An 18,422-nucleotide genomic window follows, 5' to 3' on the forward strand; every position below is an offset into this window, starting at 1 on the left:
GGAATGTGTCTCACCAATGTTGACAAGCCTGGCCTGCCTGGTAGGTCTAAAGCCTGGTACAACCAGCACGCCATCCGGCTCAGAGTCTTTGCTGCTCTACACAGTCCCAATAACAACAGTTAAGCCCCTTAAAAAAGGCCAGTGGCTTCCTTCAGAAGTGGTGGGCCTTCCACACATCCTCATCCGTGCAACACTGTAAGAAACATCATACAACTACTTGTCAGTACTGAGAAGTTCACACTGTGAGGTGTCATCAGCTGGCATCAGAGTCACGACTGAGGCAAAAGGAACTGGTTGGCAGCATGCAACTGGCAGAGCGGGCTTGGGTAAGAACCCTAAGACATGGGTAGCAAAGTCCAGAGGGAGGAGAGACACCATCTACTCCTGGAGAGGTCTGTGGAGGTGTGGAGGAAGAGCAAGGCAGCGGGGTGGTTGGAATCCGGAAGCAAAAGGCATTGACAACATGGGAGAACACACTGCAGTGCAGGATCATCTAGTCTAACAACATGCAACCGGACTTCCATTTTGTCTGCTTCCTTGTACAATCTCTCTACGAGCTCAACAAGCCCAATGCTGCTGTTGTGCATTGTGCAAGCCCAATGGTGGCAGTCGTGAGTCACATTAGTACCCAACGTGTCTGCAGTCTGGCTCGTTCAAATTTTCCTCCACCTTTTTTTCTCCATCTCATCCTCTTCCAGACTGCCCCATCCAATACAGGGTTGCAGGGTGCTGAAGTCAATCCCAGCTAACACTGGTTGGCGGCAGAGCACACCCTGAACAGCTCATCGGTACAACACACATTAAATACAGAGTCAGACAGCCAAACATGCTCACATTCACACCTATAGGCGATTTACACTCTTTGCAATTTACTTGCTTTTGAACTGTGGGAATAAACCAGTGTATCCAGAGGAAGAAAATAAAATCACCCACAAGGAGAAGAACAAATTCAACTCTGAGATTTATGTCCTCAGAACATTCATAATACAATTAAAGCCGTACACACATACAAACATGTTTGATACAGCTCCATTTAAATTCAACAGAGTTGAACACACGCACGCACGCACGCACACACACACACACACACACACACACAAATGATTGTGCGAACAGTCAACCTCCCCTTTTAACAGTATTGTTATGACAAAACATCTTTCTGCAAAGCCATGCAATTCTAGTGAGCACGGCTACACAAATCCCAACCTTGATCCAAACATGTAGACATTCTTAAGTTATATGTGTATAAAAGGCAGTTTTAACACTTATAAGCTTGTGATCAATGAGTGCATGGTGGGAAGAGCCTGACTGTACATTTTTATGCAGTGTGGTATTACTCACTGAAAGAGACCACAGATGGTTTGAGCAGTTAGGAGATGGTTTTGATGGTCTCTTTGCCATGAAATACTTTTCCTTGATGAGCACTCTGTGTCATTACAACAAGAATATTTTATCAACTAAACTTTCGGTGGCGATCCGTCCCGGTGTAACTTCATATCACTTACCAAGATAAATTAGTTCCCCCCAGAAAAAAGAAAAAAGCATCAAGCATCAGCAAAAACACACTATACTTCACAATGGAGTATGGCATATAAATACACTTTATTTCAAAAAAGTACAAATGCTTACAATAAATTTTTAAGATTCTCCTTAAAAGCGTGTGTTCTTTGGAGGTGATGAAGACCTCTTCATTCTTTAGATTCAATTTGTCCTGACATTTCCTGGAAGGTAACTTTATCCAGCTGGTTCACCATTTCTTCTTCTCTATCCCCCCTCCACCTCTCAGCATCCTTCTTTAGACTTCTGACTCGAAGCAACTGGAAGCCTTGACCACAGACTAGCACCCATCCTGACTGAGTTCTTTCTGAACACATCTTACTCAAGATTTTTCTCTTCTTGTCGAAGATGTCGTTCTCTGTGAGATTCCTTACCTCACCTCTTTTTTCATCATTGGTACTCCAAACTAGGTCACCTGTCTCCCTTCCCGTTTCCGTGGGTTCTCCACCTTTGACCTCATCAGCAGTTTCTTGGCTGATGGTCTCGCCTGCTGTCTCACCCTCTGTTTCCACCCCTCTCCTTGGCATGTGTTCTCCTTCCTCCCCTTCCCACACTGCAAGTCCAGCAGCATCGGCAACGTGGCTGCACAGCACCCCACTGTGGCTCACACTATTACTGCAGACCTTCCACAGGCAGACCCTCTGATCCGAGGAAGTGGAGACCACGAGTCCAGGGCCCAGGACCTTCAGAGCGGTAAGTGGAGCAGCATGCGCCAGCTCGACGCGAGTCTGAGAGTGGAGACGAAGCTGGAGCTGGCTCGTGTGTTGGAACTGTGCTTGGTGCAAAACCTGGCGCTCAGACGTCTGAGAAAACCCTCTGCTGCCCCCAAACTTCTCATCATCTGGGTACTGCACCCTGACTGTTGATACAGTCAGCTGTCCATCATCCCCTCCGCTAGCAACTGTTACCAGGCAACCGCCCTCTTGCTGTCCTGAATTCTCGGCCCAAACAGCCAATGAGTTGACACCGCTCTGGTGGGCAGGAATGCTCAGGCAGGGGCTCGGCCGAGTCGCAGCATCACTTGAATTATCCATGGATGACAATAAGGCTTCAGTCAAATGCCACAGTGCAATTTTTCCATCTGTTGCAGCACTGAACAGCAGCGTATACCTGCAAGAGAGTCACAGAGTGGATGAGGAAAAATCCCCAACATTCTGAACACAGATTTGTTCATACTTGAAAAATGACATCTGACTTTTTTATGATTTGAAAAACAAAACTGCAATTCAAACTTCAACTCCACTGAAGAGTTTCTGCACACAAAAAAGCTGCAATCTTCCAGCAACAAAAAACACAATTTACCTTTTGCCTTTGTCGTCCTCCAAGCTGCAGGTGGCAACACTGAGCACACAACGCTGGTGGTACAACGTCTCCCACAACAAATCAATCTGTCTTTTACCTTCATTGAGTGAGAACAATCTGGAAAAGATTGTACTGAAAGGTGAATAATGCAGAAATAGGAAGTGAAACAAACATATCATGAATTCATGTCTGTACAAGGCATCATGAGGATTATCTTTAATTCTGCTTTAAATCTTTAAGCTCAACTACTCACCTAACAGCTCCGTCGCTGCAGGACAAAGCTAGAAGCACACAGTCAGTCTTAACATCCAGTACTGTTATGGACATGTACCTAAAAAGACACAAATAATCAGAGGGAACGGGAGACCTAACAGATATTAATCTGAAAACTGAACAACCCAGGATACTTTTTGTCAAAACCTCAAGAGAACTGCAAACAGTAATAACGTTTAACAATGTCCAAGCATTATAAAAGCGAAGGGAAGTGCCAGAGTGAAACAAGAAAGGAAGCACTACTTGAGGCAGCTGCAAGGGTCCGTGGTGGCTGAGAAATTATGGCGGAAAGCAGAAAATATCCAGGGGAGTTTGCTGATTTGGATACCAGAGCTGACGGGTAGCCACTCTGCTTGTTTCAGGAAGACCAAATCAAACATGTAGATCACAATCTACTGCCACCCCAGAACGAAGCGGGCAAAAGGCCGGTAGAGGCCAGGTAAAAGTTAAAATCTCTTTTCTTGCACCCGTGTTGGTATGCTGGTATGCTTTCCAGAGTAAACCATATAGAATATACAAGTCAATGAGCCTTTCAACAAAGTGAGATAATATTTCTCAAACAAAATAAAAAATTAAAAATTAAACAGTTAAGACTTCATCCTCCAACCGTTCTCTTCATTGTGCAATACTTTGGTTTGACCAGACCATGACCGGTCAATGAGAAATTGGAAAACAAATTAACATGAGAATAAATGATGTATGCAACATAACCACTTTGGTTTTATCTGAAGGTAGCAGCTCTATTCTTCCACTGCATGTAGTTCATGTTTGTGGCCACACCTTTTTACTGTTTGAATCACCATCATCAGGAAAGACATGCGAAGAAATACAAGATCACTTATGAAAGCCTTGCAAAAAACAGATCTATAATAAGAGATGTATTCAGATTCAGCATATTGAAGTTGAACATACTGAGGTCTTTGCAGTAGTTCTAGTTTTTCATTAAAGGACCTATATAGAATAATAATTTCTCACCACTTTTCTAGACCAACATGGGTCATTTTAAATTTAATTACCAGCTGAGTTAATATTTTTTCGATACAGACTATTTTCAAAGCACATTGTGCTTCATACACTGATTTACATTCTTTATTGAGATGCTTAGCAGAACATGACATTTTGCTTTTCTCAGTCTACATCAGTTCATGAACTCACCTTGTTTCTGGGTCCAATTTCACCGTCTTGTGTCGGTTCCGCCTCTTCTCCCACTCTGCGTCCAATCTGTGACTGGCGACCTGGATCACCTGACAGGACGGAGCCAGTCGCTGCCTGTCCCAGGCGATCAGCAGGCGGTAACACTGTATTTGAGCCCGACCGCCGGCAGACACCAGCAGGGCCGAGAGACTCTGCAACTGTTCTCCTCGACCTGCCTCTGGACTCGTTATCGCTGTCACAGTGCGGACGCTGGAGATGTGGTCGGTAATAATGGAGAGGATTTTGATGGCGCCAGTGATTGGATTCACTGCGAGGACTGATAAACTCGTGTCCTCTCCTCCCGTCACCACGATCTCCCACTGCCTTTCCTCTCCTTCCATCTTGTCCCCATTGTTTTCAGAGCAAACAATCCTCCCTAACCGGCATACACACCCTATTCCCCTCCCGTGGAGGCCTTCTCTCAGGCCCCACCCTCCACCCATTCCCGCCCCCTCTCTGGGGGGCTCTGACGCCAGAACAGAACCCTGCTTAATGAAGACTAAAGCTCCATATCCAGGCCAAACACTCTTATAGGACGGCCAGAGACTCCAGGAGCGGTGACCTCCTCCACAAGGCACAGCGAGCAGCCTCTCCTGCTTCACAGGGTCCCAGACCACAAAGTGGACTGCATGGAATCCAACAATGACAAACCTTGCTTCTCTTCCTATCTCTGCACTAAATCCCAATTCTTGTTTTTCTCCCTCCAGAAAATCGTGCTGCCCTGTCTCACTTCCCTCTCCAGGCTCGCCTTCTCTGGTTTCTGATTCAAGAATTAAAATTCTCTCCAGCCACTCCATACCTTTGCAGGCCCGCTGCACTCGGAGAACTTCCAGCTGCAGCGTTAATTCATTTTCGACACTCTGTCCAGTACTAATGTTTCCAGTCTCTGTATCTTTCCCCGATTGTACTCTGAAGACTCTCACGCAGCCGTCCCTCCCTGTGCTGTAGAGCAGCCCTTTGTACTCACACACTGAAGTGACACCTTGCTTTCCATGAACCCCAAACAAGCAGCTCATGGGCTCCAGGATTCGCACTGGACTTTCTCTCATGTCCATTGTTCGCTGTTTTTTATCTGCACTGATTTCATTTTGCAGAGTTTCACATTCTTCATGAGCAGGTTGCTCTCTGTCTGTAAGCAGGACCTCACTCATCCCTTCATGTACTTCATTTTGCTTTATTTTTCCTCTCTCCTGGAACATCATCAGAGACCCCCTCCTGTCTCCACACACCCAAAGCACTGGCTGTGATCTGGAGCAAAGGCGCACTGCTGTTGTAAGCCAGCGTTTAGCACAAGGTGGAAGGAGGAAACAAGGAAGAGGATTGACACCAAGGACAACAGAACCTTTATCATTCAAATTAACCTCCACAAGCCAACGATAGACAAGTCCTCCAGCACCTGATGCGAGCAAATACACGTCACCTTCTGCCTTTAGCCAAATGAGACTATGGATCTTCCCTGAACCCGCTGGGAGACAAATGCCAGAGTGAGGATGAGAAGTGGGAAACACCTGTAGGGATCCACTGATGTTTCCCACAGCACACAAACAAAGTTTAACGGCTGACTGTTTCACACTGACTGCTACTGTTTCCATCACACAGTAGGACTGAAACTCTGGAGGTCCTTGCCAGATTACTTCCCAAATGCCATGACTGCACTGGTAAACTAATCCTTTGTCAGTACAAACCACAAACTTAATCTGACTCCAGCCTGTTTGTTCATCCTCTTCTCCTGTTGTACAAACTACTTTAGGCAGGCCGTCACCAGGAAACTTCAGGTCAGTCAGCTTCTCTGTCGCTGCTTCCTCCATGTTCTCATCCTTCTCTTCACCTTTCACTCTCCACAGCCTCACTCCTCCATCTGCTCCTCCTGTAGCCACCCATTTTTCCTCATCTCCTGCCCCTTCACTGACTGCCAGTGCACGAACCCCCCCTGCTCGATGTCCTTTCAATGTGCGAACAACCTTCCCGTCTCTAGCCCAGTCCCAGATGATACAGGCCCCGTCTTCACCAGCACTGAACACCTTCCCTGGGGAGAGATGCACTGAAAACACTCTGGCCTGGTGTCCATATAGGACCCTTAAGCAAGCCGAGTTCAAGTTCCCACATTTCCCTCCAGGACCACCTAAAGCACCGACACCCCACACCCGCACACTACGGTCATCGGAGGCTGATGCCAGATGTCCCTCCTCCGGGATGTAAGAGATGCTGAAGATGACACCACTGTGGCCCATCAGACGTCGCTCAACGGGTGCTTTGTGATTAGATTTGCTACTATTGGCTTCCCCAGGCCTCCACACAACCAGCTGGTTGAAAACTGTCCCTCCTACTAAGACCGTATCTGACCAGCATTCATGTGTCAGGAGGAGGGCAGAGTACAGCAAACATCCCTCCTGACAGGAGTGCTGGATCAGTGCCTGTCCTTTACTGACATCTAGCAGCAGAGCACTATTGTGAGCAACAGCCACACAGAGCAGATTTTGATGGTCTCCAGAGAGCCAGCGGACATCCAGGGCCCAGTCCTGGAGCTCCATAAGGGGACCTAGCAGCTCCAAGTGCAGTTGCTTCCCATTCTGGGGGTCCCTGTGGAGCCTCAACAGCCTCACAGCCTTCGCTCCAAATACTGCCAGATCATAACAGATGGGCTCTGTGGTACAACCGATTGCTGGGAAGAGACAATTGAAAATTTATGAGTGGAAAATTACAGAAATCTGAACAAATTAAAACATTGTGGAAAAGTGTACAATTAAAACATTGTGGAATGGTGTGCTAAACATTTCAACACTACAGTACATGTTAATCCTTCAGAATATGGTCTTTTAATACAGAAACATATTTGCAAATATATTGAGGGCTTGTTTGTAAATACTAATCATCAACACCAAATTGATCTGTAGTTCCCCATTACACCCAGAGATAAAACGTTATCATTTAAGTTAAATTGAAATCACACATCTAAACTCATTTTGTAAAGACAAATCCTGGCAGATATTTTCTCACAGGGTCTTTTTTTAACCTCAATACATTTTTTCAAACTGGCTGAAATACAAAAGCTGTGAAATACAAAACAGTGCAAAGCAGCTCCATCTCACCATGTTTCTCTTCTCCGTGGACTGCAGCACAAGAGCTGTTTGCTGGCACAGCTGCCTGACTTCTCGATCTAATTCCATGGATTCTGTGACGCTGGAGGATATTCTCTGATATGAAAGCTTTAGGACGAGGACGAAGGATGTACACCGATAACACTGGACCTTCACCTGCCAAGGACAGAAATATTACAGTTGTGCTTGATAAGGATGATTAAAAAAAACTGTCACTCTTACATATAGATACCATGCAACTTGGTTTGACCTCTTGTCTACACTTTCAGCTCTTTCACCTAGTTCATCACGTGGAAGGCAGTTTGTTCCACTCTGTGACATTGACAAGAATCATACAATCTAAAGACTGTCAACTCACTGAGAGAAACCATTTGCAGACAATCCATACACATTACCTAAATTCCGCCTATTTCATATGCTTTGGATCTCTTTTCATGAAGATGTTCCCTGACGGTTGACTCCTCAGAATTAGGATAGCAAGTCCTCTGTGTATTACTACTCTTTGAATTTAGTTAAGATATAGATTAACTTCAATATTTACCTGTGAGTAGAAATTCATCTCGGAGGAACTCCAAACTCGTGACAGGAGCTAAAAGAGCGGCTGTCTCCATCTCTTACAGAGTCACAGCTTTCACTGAAGATACATTTCTCAAACAGTGCCTGAAAGATGTAAAGTTCAAAAGTCAGCCTCAGTTAGCAAAACAAGCTAAGAGTAAATATATATCATATAATGTAATAAAGCAACGCCTAACAATGAGGTGAATAACCATGACATAGCGTGTTTACTTACACAAGTGCTTAAGCCGGCGCTGAAATGTCTTTGAATTCAGTAATGAATCGTTATTTTGATATTTTGAGGGGACTACACGACCCATGTGTTTATGCTGTCTTCCGGATTAGTTTTCTTTTTTAACCAATCGTGACACAGACCTGGCTTCCTGAACGCTGATTGGCTAGCAGATGACGGCCTTGCGTGATTTCATTGGTGACAATAGAAGTTGGGTGCGTTTAGGTGTCATCGGTTAAATCGACGTTTTAATTTAAAACATGTCACTGCTGTCCGTTTTAAATTTTGACTCCTATTTATCTTGATATAAATAAGCAAATAAGTGATCTACATTAATCATTTACCAAGATGAGTACATGCAACATTGCTTTTTCTGCATCTTCTACTGTATGTTTTAGGGTTATACGTGAAAACAATGGAGATCTCCAGATAAATTGAACGCCACACGCAGCGGTGGCGGTGGAGGCTGGATGAACACAAGGTAGCGGTCCAGCTAACTTTAATGGCTAACTATGCCCGGAAAATGCAAATTTCAAGAGTCTTGGCTCTCAAAGGAGATCTACAAGGACTGGCTGGTTGAGGACACCCAGGACATTCACTTCGCCCGGTGTCGAGCCTGTGGTAAATCCATAAAACTTCAGACCATGGGCGAGGCTGCGCTCACTAGCCACGCAGGGGGAGCCGGCCACAAAGCGGCCGTCCGCAAGCTGCAGGAAGGTGGGTCGGTCTGCTGGGTAGAAGCGGGGAACATAACCACGAACCAGAGCTCAGAGTGCCCCTGGTGAGCAGGCATCATGGCGGGTCGTTTCAGCTCGTTGTTATTATTTATACCGGTGCAGCTGTTGTGTTGATGTTTGGCCACAACATCATATGTCTGCAGTAGTGTTTTTAATGGACTGGTTTTTAAAAGTGTGAGGGAATCCACCTCTAGTGGGCGCAGCAGAAGGGGAGGACATCAGAGGATCTGGGGGATACCTTTACCCACTACGAATATTCCTTATAAATGAGAACATCTTCAAGTTCATGCCAAACCAGATCGATGGGGTTCAGGTCTGAAGACTGCTGGTCACTCCATGTTTCCAAGTTCCACATCTTGTTGTTTCTGTTTTTCCTTCTTAATGTTGTTATGGCTCTTACATTTATGTTTTGGTTCATCTTCTTGCTGTAGGATGAACCTCTGGTCAACCAGGCTCATGCCAGAAGGTATTAAAGAATGCTGTTTGCCGTGTTGTTTCAGGGTTCCTTTCACTGAAGTCACTGAATCTGAATCCAACAAAACAGCCTCAGACCTTCACACTTTCTCCTCCATATAGTTCACTTGAGTTAATTTTTCCTTTAGTTTGTTTATACATACCATCATGCCTTTGACATGTTTGGACTGGATTCTACCGTCTTCATCAGAAATGTCATCCTGTGGTGGTGGATGATGTGTCTTTTTTTCCGCTGGCATTACTGAGGCATGACCAACCTGCCACTTTTGACAACCGATGACATTTCTGATGAAGACGGTGGAATCCAGTCGAAATACGTCAAAGATGTGATGCAAAACCCTACGAGCCCCAAGAGAAGAAAAGAGAAAATACTTGCTCTTCCAAGCTGGACGGTTGATGACACATACTGTTTACCTGGCCTTTCGCCTACTCGACGGCATACAAAGGTCTTGCATGATGAACAGAATACCTTCCTCCAGTCTTCAGCAGGTCAATGACAGTGTTTCCTTGTCTTATTCTGATGTCTTAACAATGACTTTCTCGATACAACTCGTTCACTGTTTACTTGTTTACTGCGACCACTATTCAGCTGAGCTTAAGGCTGCTGTCCTTCCATTCGCCCATCACACAAGTTGTTAACAGTCAGAAACTGGTCTTCTGATTCTGTTGTGGCTTTGGGTCTGCCAGACCTCTTCCTGTCCGAATTTCAGTCTCTGAGTGTCTTTTTATGGTGAAGAAAAAACTCACCAATATTTCATGCAAACAGAGGAGTTTGTTAGTAATCCTGAAAAGTAGAACACCTGCAGGAATTGATAACTTACCAGGCCTATTCCCCTGAAAAAAGCCTTTTTGTGAAACTCTGAAGTGTTTTTCAGCTTTGGATAACCTTACCTTATTTTAACCTCTGGCGGTCCACCACTTACCTTTGTACCATTTCAAGTTATTTCTGAGACTTGAATGACTTGAATTGCAATAAATAACTGAAAAAGTGTTAAAACTTTTGATTGTTTGTTTATACTTTTATCAGAACACACATTTTTAGAACTTAATTTATTGTAATTCCAACATTTTAAATAATGAAAAAGGCTTCAATGTAAACCCACAAGTTATGACAGTCGCAGAATACATATTTTAAATGAAAAGCGTGTAACTGACATTCTAGACCTATAGATTATTTTCCCTGCCTGTGTATCTCAACGTCTGGCACTAATGATACACGAACATGTGAAAAATATTAGGAAAAAATGACTATATGATGTTTCTGGGTAGGTCACAGTGTGGGTCATACTCTGTATGTCAGGGTATGATCCTCTTACATTTTCAAAACCTCTGGTCTACAGTATTGAAAGCCAATATACAGCCAATATGTTTGGCTTGATATGACATAGACACAAACAGTAGAACTTTAACTGTCACATACATGGTCAATGCAATGTTGATAAAGTGTATCTATTGTAATCCTGAATCAGTTCTGTTATCCTAAACTCTGTTTTTTTTTTTTAGGTCAAATAACACCATTCACTAGTTGCCAGTTATCTATCAGGACATAGTGAGTATGTGATGAAAACAATTTATGCATATTTCTCATTGAAGCAACTCAATGGTTGCTCAAACGTGTGATGCGGTGTGTACATTTTAAGTAGAGTAGAATCTTTCAGTGAGAACATCAACTTCTGGCTCGGGGGCCTTTTTATACAGTTTTCACGTTCTTCTATGTGAGTGTCCTGTTTGTTCAGTACTCATCCACAGTTCATAAATGTGTTTGAGGTTAACTGGTGACTTTAGAATTGCCCATGAATGCGTGCGTCTATCAGTTGGGATCGGGTCCAGCTTCCTGTGACTCTAATGGTACATAAAGAGGTAGAGAAGATAGATTGTTTATGCTTTACTATGATTCACTGTACATTCCAGTCAGTCATTAATTTGACAGTGTGTTTTAAAATATTTGTTATGTTGACAGCATGTGTGGTATAAAGATCCTCAATATAATTGTGTGTTGTGATAAAGGTTACAGGCATTTTATGAGGGATTATGTACCAGCTTCCACCAGAGGGAGGCACTCTTTGTCAACTTTCCAGATACGGTTATATATTTACTCCCCAGTCATTCCCTGAGTGTCTTTTTCTTTCTTACTGGCAGGCAGTGGAGTGATGATAAATGCCCTTGGGCAGGTGAATGGCAGCAAGAACCAGGTAAATGTTTCTAAATGATGATTTTGTTTTGTATTTCATTTCAATACATTGTTTTTTTATTAGCATGGCGCCTTAAAGGCAAACTTAAAACACAGCTGAGATTCAGAAAGCAGCCTGGATGGATGGATGGATGGATAGATAGATCAATGTCCCTCCTTTCTCGTAGGCGGAGGACAGCAAGGAGCAAGTGGCCATCTGCCTGCAGCGTGACGCCTTGGACAGAGACTGGTCGGACCTGCATCACAGTCCCGCTGCAAACTTCACCTCCCACAATGCAGAGCTGCAGGATGTGGGCTTTAATGCATCCTTCTTCACAGCGCCAGGTACACACACATAAACACTATCAAGCTGTTCTGACATTTGAAGCACAGGGAACCTTCTGTTGGCCAGAGCTGGTTTGTTTACCCCGACTGGTATTCTACTATAAAAATGGCACTCGAATGAAGGCGCAATTGATTGCAGTAAATGAGAAGTTCACTATATAGTAGATTACTATTCTTTTGAAGCGAAGCTGTGTCTCTGCAAACAGACCGTCTGATGTGTGCACAGGTTAGGAAAGGAAAGCGAGGTGACTCTGAGGTTGAATATTCATTAACAGGACGATGCTCTTTGAATTTTCAATGAGAAGAAGCAGCCTAATTGATATACTGAGGACAAGTGAAGTACATCTGCGAATTCACGCCTCGCCACCTCACGACAAGTCCCCGGCCCCACTGACCTCTCTGACCTCTGACCTTCCAGGCACCTCCAGTCTCCTCAGCCAGCGCCTCCCTCCACCAGGTGCCGACGTGGAGGACGGCGGCCGGCACTCCGCAGACCTGCTGAGGCTAGCGCAGCATCAGAGGGTGGAGGCTCTGGAGCAGCAGCAGCAGATGAAGATCCTGGAGTGGGAGAACAGGATGAAGGTGCTGGCGTGGGAGCAGGAGCTGGTCCGGGAGAAGCGGAGGGCGGCCCTGCAGAAGAGGAAGGCCTTCAGGATGAAGGCGGCCTATTACAAGGCCAAGCTGAGGAGGATGGGAGAGGCTGTGCCCTCTTCCTCCAGCAGCAGCGACGATGAGGAGAAACCAGCCGACCCTACTGGTTGAACAGCACCACATTGTTTTATCGTTATGCCTCAAACTGTTCCTGTTTTTATACGTTTTTACATTACTTCAAAAATGGAAACGATATATTGAATGATTCAGTACGAGAGCATCTAACTCAGATAATAGTTTTTATTATTTAAATGTGGAAGTAGATTACATGCGGTGCACAGATGTACTGAAGGAGCACTTTTTTAAAACAAATTTTATTAGAAGTTACTATTCTCCAAACGCCCCCAGTTCAGATTGACCCTTCTCACAGATGGCCTTTCCAAAAAATCTGTTTAAATGTACTACTAGCGGATAAAAACGTAGATTTGAATGATATGAAACAGAAATACCTTGTACAAATTGAAAATGCCAGAAATCAAAGTGATCCGTTTATCATATCACAGCTTCACTCAGCTTTAATTGCAATCGTTTCTTTAAAGGTGCACTATGTGAAAAATATAAATTGCCACTGTTGGTCATTGGGGGCAGATTGTTTTCTTTCAATGCAGAGTTTTGGCAGTTTGTTGTTTAGTTATGTATTAATTACCCACAGCTCCAATTGTGGAGTTACTGTTTATTTATTGTCATTTTTTATAATTGGGCTGAGGGTAGGTGCCGTGCTGGATTTACAGGACGGTGACAGGCTGAGGGTAGCGGGTCAGCATCCTAACTTCAGTTCCTGTAACAACAGCAACATAACATGGGCGGACTGTTATCTTAATTGCTGTACTTTTAAAGTTTCGTAGTTAAAAAAAAGAAAAATCATACATACCGTACTGAGGTTCGGAGCGTGTTGCAGGCTACGATGAAGAATGTGGTGAGATGACAGATAAAACCCTACACATGCAGAAAATGACATTCCAAAATGGACAATCTGAAGACTGTTTTTGTAGTGCATGCTGATGTAAGAACACATTTTAAATTTGTGGTTTGTAAATAAATGTGCATTTTGGTACAAAGTTGGATGCTGAAAAATAAAAACGTAAATACGAAGAAAGTGGATGTTCGTAAGCACCGGCACTTTGCCAAAAGAGTTTTCAGCGTGCCTATTAGGTTTTTAGCCCATGTTTGATTTCTGGAACCCGCTCCAAAATGTAGTTCAGGCCCCCAGTAGCGTTTAGTGACTTCATGAAACAACCTAAACAGTTTGGGAAATGGATTGAGTAATTAAAGGGATTATTAGGTGTATTGCTGGTTTCCTGCTGCCAAGAAAGCCAACTACCTCTTGGCTCTAGTTGCATGCACAGCAACATGAGGTACTGATCTTCCCATCTAACTTTTGGCAAGAAAACAACTTTAAAAAAAAAAAAAAAAGGAAGAAGAAAAAATATCCTACTTCCAGAGAACGTGCCAGGAGCCAATCTCTGCTGCAGGGGTCCGTGTATTCACTGCCATCCTCCCTTCTCCAATTTCCTGAAAGTGTGCCAGATATGTTCAGTCTCTGGAAGTGCGATCGTGTGTTTGTTGGCATTAAATCAGGCTTGTTCGGTGGGGATGCTGTATTCTATGAATGTTGCGTCTTCACTTCTACTTCTGACCTTCATGGTGAAGTTAAAAACCTGCAGCTGATGTCATGAGGGGGCAGCATGTGTTGTGCCATGACAAGGGAAGAGGACTTTAATATGACACTTCTAGGTTCTTTTCCAGGTTGAGAAGTTCAAGCATATTAGCGTCTTGTTTCTGACTGATTGGAGAAGGGTTTTTTAGATCGGGGATAAATGGCAGCAGTTATTTTAATGGCTGTATTTGATTGTACTGATAAAGAAACTAATCACAGGCTACTGACTTAGTTGTCCTCGGTCTTTAGTCATGTCCAGATTGACTGAAATAATGAGATTGGAGATGTAAGCAGCTGAAGTTTTATTCCACAGCGGTGCTCTTTAGGACACGGTGAACAGTTTGGCCAATCCAGGGAGAACCATTATGGCCAACTTTCCTCTTTCACTAGCAGCTGACATGGTTCAGAGTGACTCCTGGAAACCCTCTGATGAAGCCATGACAAATTTGAACGGGACCCCAAGCTGGCCTTAGATCTGCCCGGAGATTAAATCTCCCAGTTGGGCCGAGAGTGGTTTGTATCCCCGGGATAAAAAGCCTGAGAATGTTGGCCAGAAGAAAGTCAACTGGGCTCCTCTGCCTTCATCACTGATTTTTACAACCAGATCCACGTTGAGCGGTTTCATATTAGTCAGGATGTTGTATCCTCAGTCGAGATGTAGTTCGACAACTCTGCTCACATCTCAACACATTTGTTCCTGTGCATATGTGAAACATCAAAAATCAGTTCTTGCTCCAACACGCTGAATAAATAGAAACACACACAGCCTTGTAGGAATAGGTCTTTTTTTTTTTTTTTTAATGTCCAACAGTTCTCTTGTTTCTGCAGTAACAGGGGAGAGACGTTTTCCATCCCGACGGCAGGACAGAGGGCGTCCCATAATGAACACACAATCTAACAAAGACAATCTCCCATCACCTTTCCTCTTCCTCCTCTTCCACCTCTTCACATCTGTTTACCCCCGATGTTTGAAAAATACTCCAGAGCCCACCGCAGCATTTTAGGTTGACCTCAGTCTTCTGTGTTCATTTATAAAACTCCCATCAGGCAGATGTTATTACCCTAAATGTTTAAGAAATAATAGTCTGATATGGGATGTAACAGAGATATTGAATCAGGATATGTTTAACTTATGCAGGCTCCAAAGAAGGCTGATGTTCACAAACATCTGAAAAACAAGTCTTAGATTTTGACGTTTTCAGGGTTTTCATCTTTAAGATTTGCAGATTTGAAATGGGAGGAAACTTCAGATTGATCTGTAAACATATTTTTATCTTCTAGTATCCATTTTCATGTCCTTCATTTAGGAACTCATTGCCGTTAAGGATTAAGAGCATTGTAAAGATCGCATGTCAACACAAGAAAAATAAAATGGACAAAAAAATCACACTCAATAGCCTCTCATTCAGCATGGAGAAAAAAGTAATACAAAATTAAAACTGCATTAATCAAATCTCAATAAATAGAATAACTCTCACGTCTGTGGAAGGTGACAACATTTAAATAAAAAGTAACAGGGTTTGTGAAAAAAAACAAATGGAGAGAAAAATAGGGTCTATTTGATGTGGAACTGCTCATTGAACAGCTTGGTGGGTTGCTCTCCCCTGCAGGAGCACTTTTTTGGCAAAAACATTGTCACAGATAGGTTTTCCTGCCACATCCCAAGGACATGGGACAGACAGAGTAGTGGTTAAAGTAGGACGATGTGTCCGTTAGCTGTGTGTGTGTGTGTGTGTGTTTTTCTCTCTGTCATGAGTACCGACCACGCCTTCTTTCATGTGGCTCATTTTTTAAGCCATAGCCAATTAGTCCTCCTTCCAACCTCGCTTGGTTTTGCACCTTCTGTTTTCTACTGAGCTGCATCTTCCTGTGGTTCATGTCTCACGCTGACTGTCAGTTTGCTCGAGGACTTGCATATGACGGTTCCAATCTCTGCCTTCAGTTATCAGAATTCACTGCGTTTGGTTAATTATTAGTAAACAAACAAAGAATGATCACTACCCTCTCGTCCTACAGTAGAATTTATGGGATTTGCTGAGCATGTCCACCTCTTGTAAATGTCCATGTGTTGTTGGGTTCACTCCCACAGCTGTGAGAACGGAGCAGCTTCTGATGTAAAGACCTTCATCTCAAAACCACTTAGAGGCTTTTAGCGCTGACACAGCTGACTTCTCCACTCCTCTCCTCTGCGAGCTGCTGCAGAAGCTCTGCCAGATCTTGAAAGACTCCTCATTATTGTACAAAGCTTGCCAGGTCTCAGTTTTGTTTTGTTTTTGTATTAATGGGTTGTATTGGGAAAATTATAAACCAATCACATCTTCAAAGTGATTTTTTTTTTTTTCCATTTAAAAAATTTATATCTGAAGTCATTTTAAATTATCTGTTCATCCAAGTTGAATTGAAAAAAAATGTTTAATGTTCGTTGTATATGTTGCAGATGTGCTTAAGTCTACTGTCTCATGGCTCAAAACACCAAGATGTGACTCATATCTTTCTAATTCTCCACTCTAATCCCATACACCTCGTCAGAATCCGCTCCATTATACCGTCTGCAGCCAAGTAAAACATCAAACACAGTGGGGTACCTTGCAACGAAAATCTAAGGCCTCATTAATGAAAACATATTTCAACTCCGGGCTTCTCTCCATGGCACCATTATGGAGAAAAAACCCTGCACGAATCATCATCACCACAGAAAAACTGGCGAATGTCTATAGAACGAGGATGTTTCCTGATTTGAGGTCCCTTTGGTTGAACTTCCACGAGACAAACTTGAATGAACAAGTTTCCAGGAAGCTTGTTGGAGAGTTTCAGCTGCTCCTGCGGCATCCCTTGAGGCAGGTTTAGTCGTGATGCATCAAAGTGCAAAATGGGGGGAAAAAAGAAAGACCCCGGAGGAGCGTGAGGCGGCCTCATGCTGAGAGGCTGACAGAGATGTCACCCACTAAGTCTCCAGAACACTTGAGATATGGTCTCCTGACATCAGTGGACTGACAGTAGTCTGGTTCAGACAGCACCAGGCACAAAGATACACAGATAGATGACGAGGTCACATTCATATACAACGGATTACCGAGAAAGCACAACCTCCCTCAAAGGAACTGTCACTGGTGACTGAGCTTCTGACGTCCTGTAAGCAATATTCCTCTGCACAATCCACTCCCTCCACCAAATCTCTTCTTCTATAATAATCCCTTCCTCTATTTACAATCACTTCCTGATAACTTCGATATTTTCCCTTCAACCACATCTCATGGTTATCGATAATCTCATCAGATACTATTGCCGGATCCCTGTTGTCAAACAATATGTTGATGGTTGTGGGGAGGGGGTTGAGTTTCTGAGGGAAAAAGGGGTTTTCCACGGATAAATTCTGGGGTTTCTTCCCTTTCTTTCTTTTTTTTTTGCAAAGGACATTTCTCTCCCCGCCTGCCCAGCAACAGACAAGACTTCACCCACACCAACCTCAATCACAGCCGCACACAGACACAAGCATTAAAAAAAAAAAACATCACATGAGATTTTGTCTTCATCTCCAATGAAAAAGATACAAAATGTATAAAAATGTTATTTACAGCTGCTTCTTTTTTTTTCTTCAGTTTTGACTTATCTGCTTCAGGCTATCATTGTGTTTGAGTTCGTAACAGTTTTTAGGTAGTAGAGGTGGTTGACTCGTCGTCCAAAGAACCATGGTAGTGCATTGTGGGCAGGGAGACTCTTAAAAACTCATTTTATCCTGCTCCACCTGCCCGATATTTGTTTTTTTTATTTTTTAACTGATGGATGTTTCTTTTGTCTATATTTTTGATTTGTTTCCTGCCCCTTAGTGTCCCAGGCATGTATCAGTGGTTCTGGACCATAGAGTCAGTCTCTTGTGTCCCCAGCACTGTTGCATTGCATTAAGGGATATGAAGGCTGTCATCAAGACTGTCCTTCACTTCTGTTGGCTCTAGAGTGAAAAGGGGAAAAAAAGCATTAATTAGTTCATATAACTCCTAATTCAAATTCACCCAAAGATAACATGAAAATACTGAAGTTACAAGGACAGAGAGAGAGATGAGAATAGAAACAGATCACAAAAATAAACTCAACAGACCCGAGATGCGAGGATAGAGAAAAGGGATGAAAAACAAAACGCTGAGATAAAAAGACTAAAACAAGTCAAAAGTGCAGGATA

At 43.5% G+C, this 18,422-nt stretch overlaps 3 protein-coding genes across 4 annotated transcripts in view; 1 reads left to right on the top strand and 2 right to left on the bottom strand.

Annotated features, from left to right (window-relative positions):
- Nucleotides 1-1,579: 1,579 nt before the first annotated feature.
- On the bottom strand, nucleotides 1,580-8,339 carry wdr6 (WD repeat domain 6). The gene is made up of 7 exons (XM_080470429.1): nucleotides 8,215-8,339; nucleotides 7,966-8,084; nucleotides 7,416-7,580; nucleotides 4,288-6,988; nucleotides 3,113-3,190; nucleotides 2,860-2,976; nucleotides 1,580-2,667 (listed from the first exon to the last, which is right to left on the bottom strand). Exons 2-7 carry the CDS (start codon nucleotides 8,033-8,035, stop codon nucleotides 1,689-1,691), a joined length of 4,110 nt encoding a protein of 1,369 aa, XP_080326555.1. The 5' UTR covers nucleotides 8,036-8,084; nucleotides 8,215-8,339; the 3' UTR covers nucleotides 1,580-1,688.
- Nucleotides 8,340-8,647: 308 nt separating this feature from the next.
- Nucleotides 8,648-14,188, top strand: fsbp (fibrinogen silencer binding protein). 2 transcript variants are annotated; one of them, XM_080468483.1, is made up of 4 exons: nucleotides 8,648-8,928; nucleotides 11,562-11,614; nucleotides 11,781-11,937; nucleotides 12,356-14,188. In XM_080468483.1, exons 1-4 carry the CDS (start codon nucleotides 8,724-8,726, stop codon nucleotides 12,697-12,699), a joined length of 759 nt encoding a protein of 252 aa, XP_080324609.1. In that variant the 5' UTR covers nucleotides 8,648-8,723; the 3' UTR covers nucleotides 12,700-14,188. The 2 variants fall into 2 exon arrangements, with proteins under 2 accessions (XP_080324609.1, XP_080324610.1); XM_080468484.1 differs by having other exon boundaries at nucleotides 8,655-8,832; nucleotides 12,356-13,657.
- An 862-nt stretch (nucleotides 14,189-15,050) lies between these two features.
- Nucleotides 15,051-18,422, bottom strand: part of celsr3 (cadherin, EGF LAG seven-pass G-type receptor 3) — a gene marked incomplete at its 5' end in the record, with an annotated part of 124,120 nt that continues 120,748 nt past the window's right edge. The window contains one exon of the mRNA XM_080470030.1: nucleotides 15,051-18,194. Within this exon, the coding sequence (XP_080326156.1) occupies nucleotides 18,167-18,194 (28 nt within the window). The 3' untranslated portion in view covers nucleotides 15,051-18,166. The remainder of the gene's footprint in view (nucleotides 18,195-18,422) is intronic.

This window comes from Lipophrys pholis (genome assembly GCF_963383615.2).
Source record: "Lipophrys pholis genome assembly, chromosome: 8".
In the NCBI taxonomy this organism is placed as follows: Eukaryota; Metazoa; Chordata; class Actinopteri; order Blenniiformes; family Blenniidae; genus Lipophrys; species Lipophrys pholis.

Bases quoted from the DNA above. Each gene is read 5' to 3' on its own strand.
- wdr6 (XM_080470429.1), bottom strand. From the start codon at position 8,035: ATGGAGACAGCCGCTCTTTTAGCTCCTGTCACGAGTTTGGAGTTCCTC. The intron at 6,989-7,415 runs GTGAGATGGAGC...GTCTCTTCCCAG, and splicing joins CCACGGAGAAGAGAAACATG to CAATCGGTTGTACCACAGAG. The intron at 3,191-4,287 runs GTGAGTTCATGA...GTGTCTTTTTAG, and splicing joins AAATTGGACCCAGAAACAAG to GTACATGTCCATAACAGTAC.
- fsbp (XM_080468483.1), top strand. From the start codon at position 8,724: ATGCCCGGAAAATGCAAATTTCAAGAGTCTTGGCTCTCAAAGGAGATC. The intron at 11,615-11,780 runs GTAAATGTTTCT...CCTTTCTCGTAG, and splicing joins TGAATGGCAGCAAGAACCAG to GCGGAGGACAGCAAGGAGCA. The intron at 11,938-12,355 runs GTACACACACAT...CTGACCTTCCAG, and splicing joins ATCCTTCTTCACAGCGCCAG to GCACCTCCAGTCTCCTCAGC.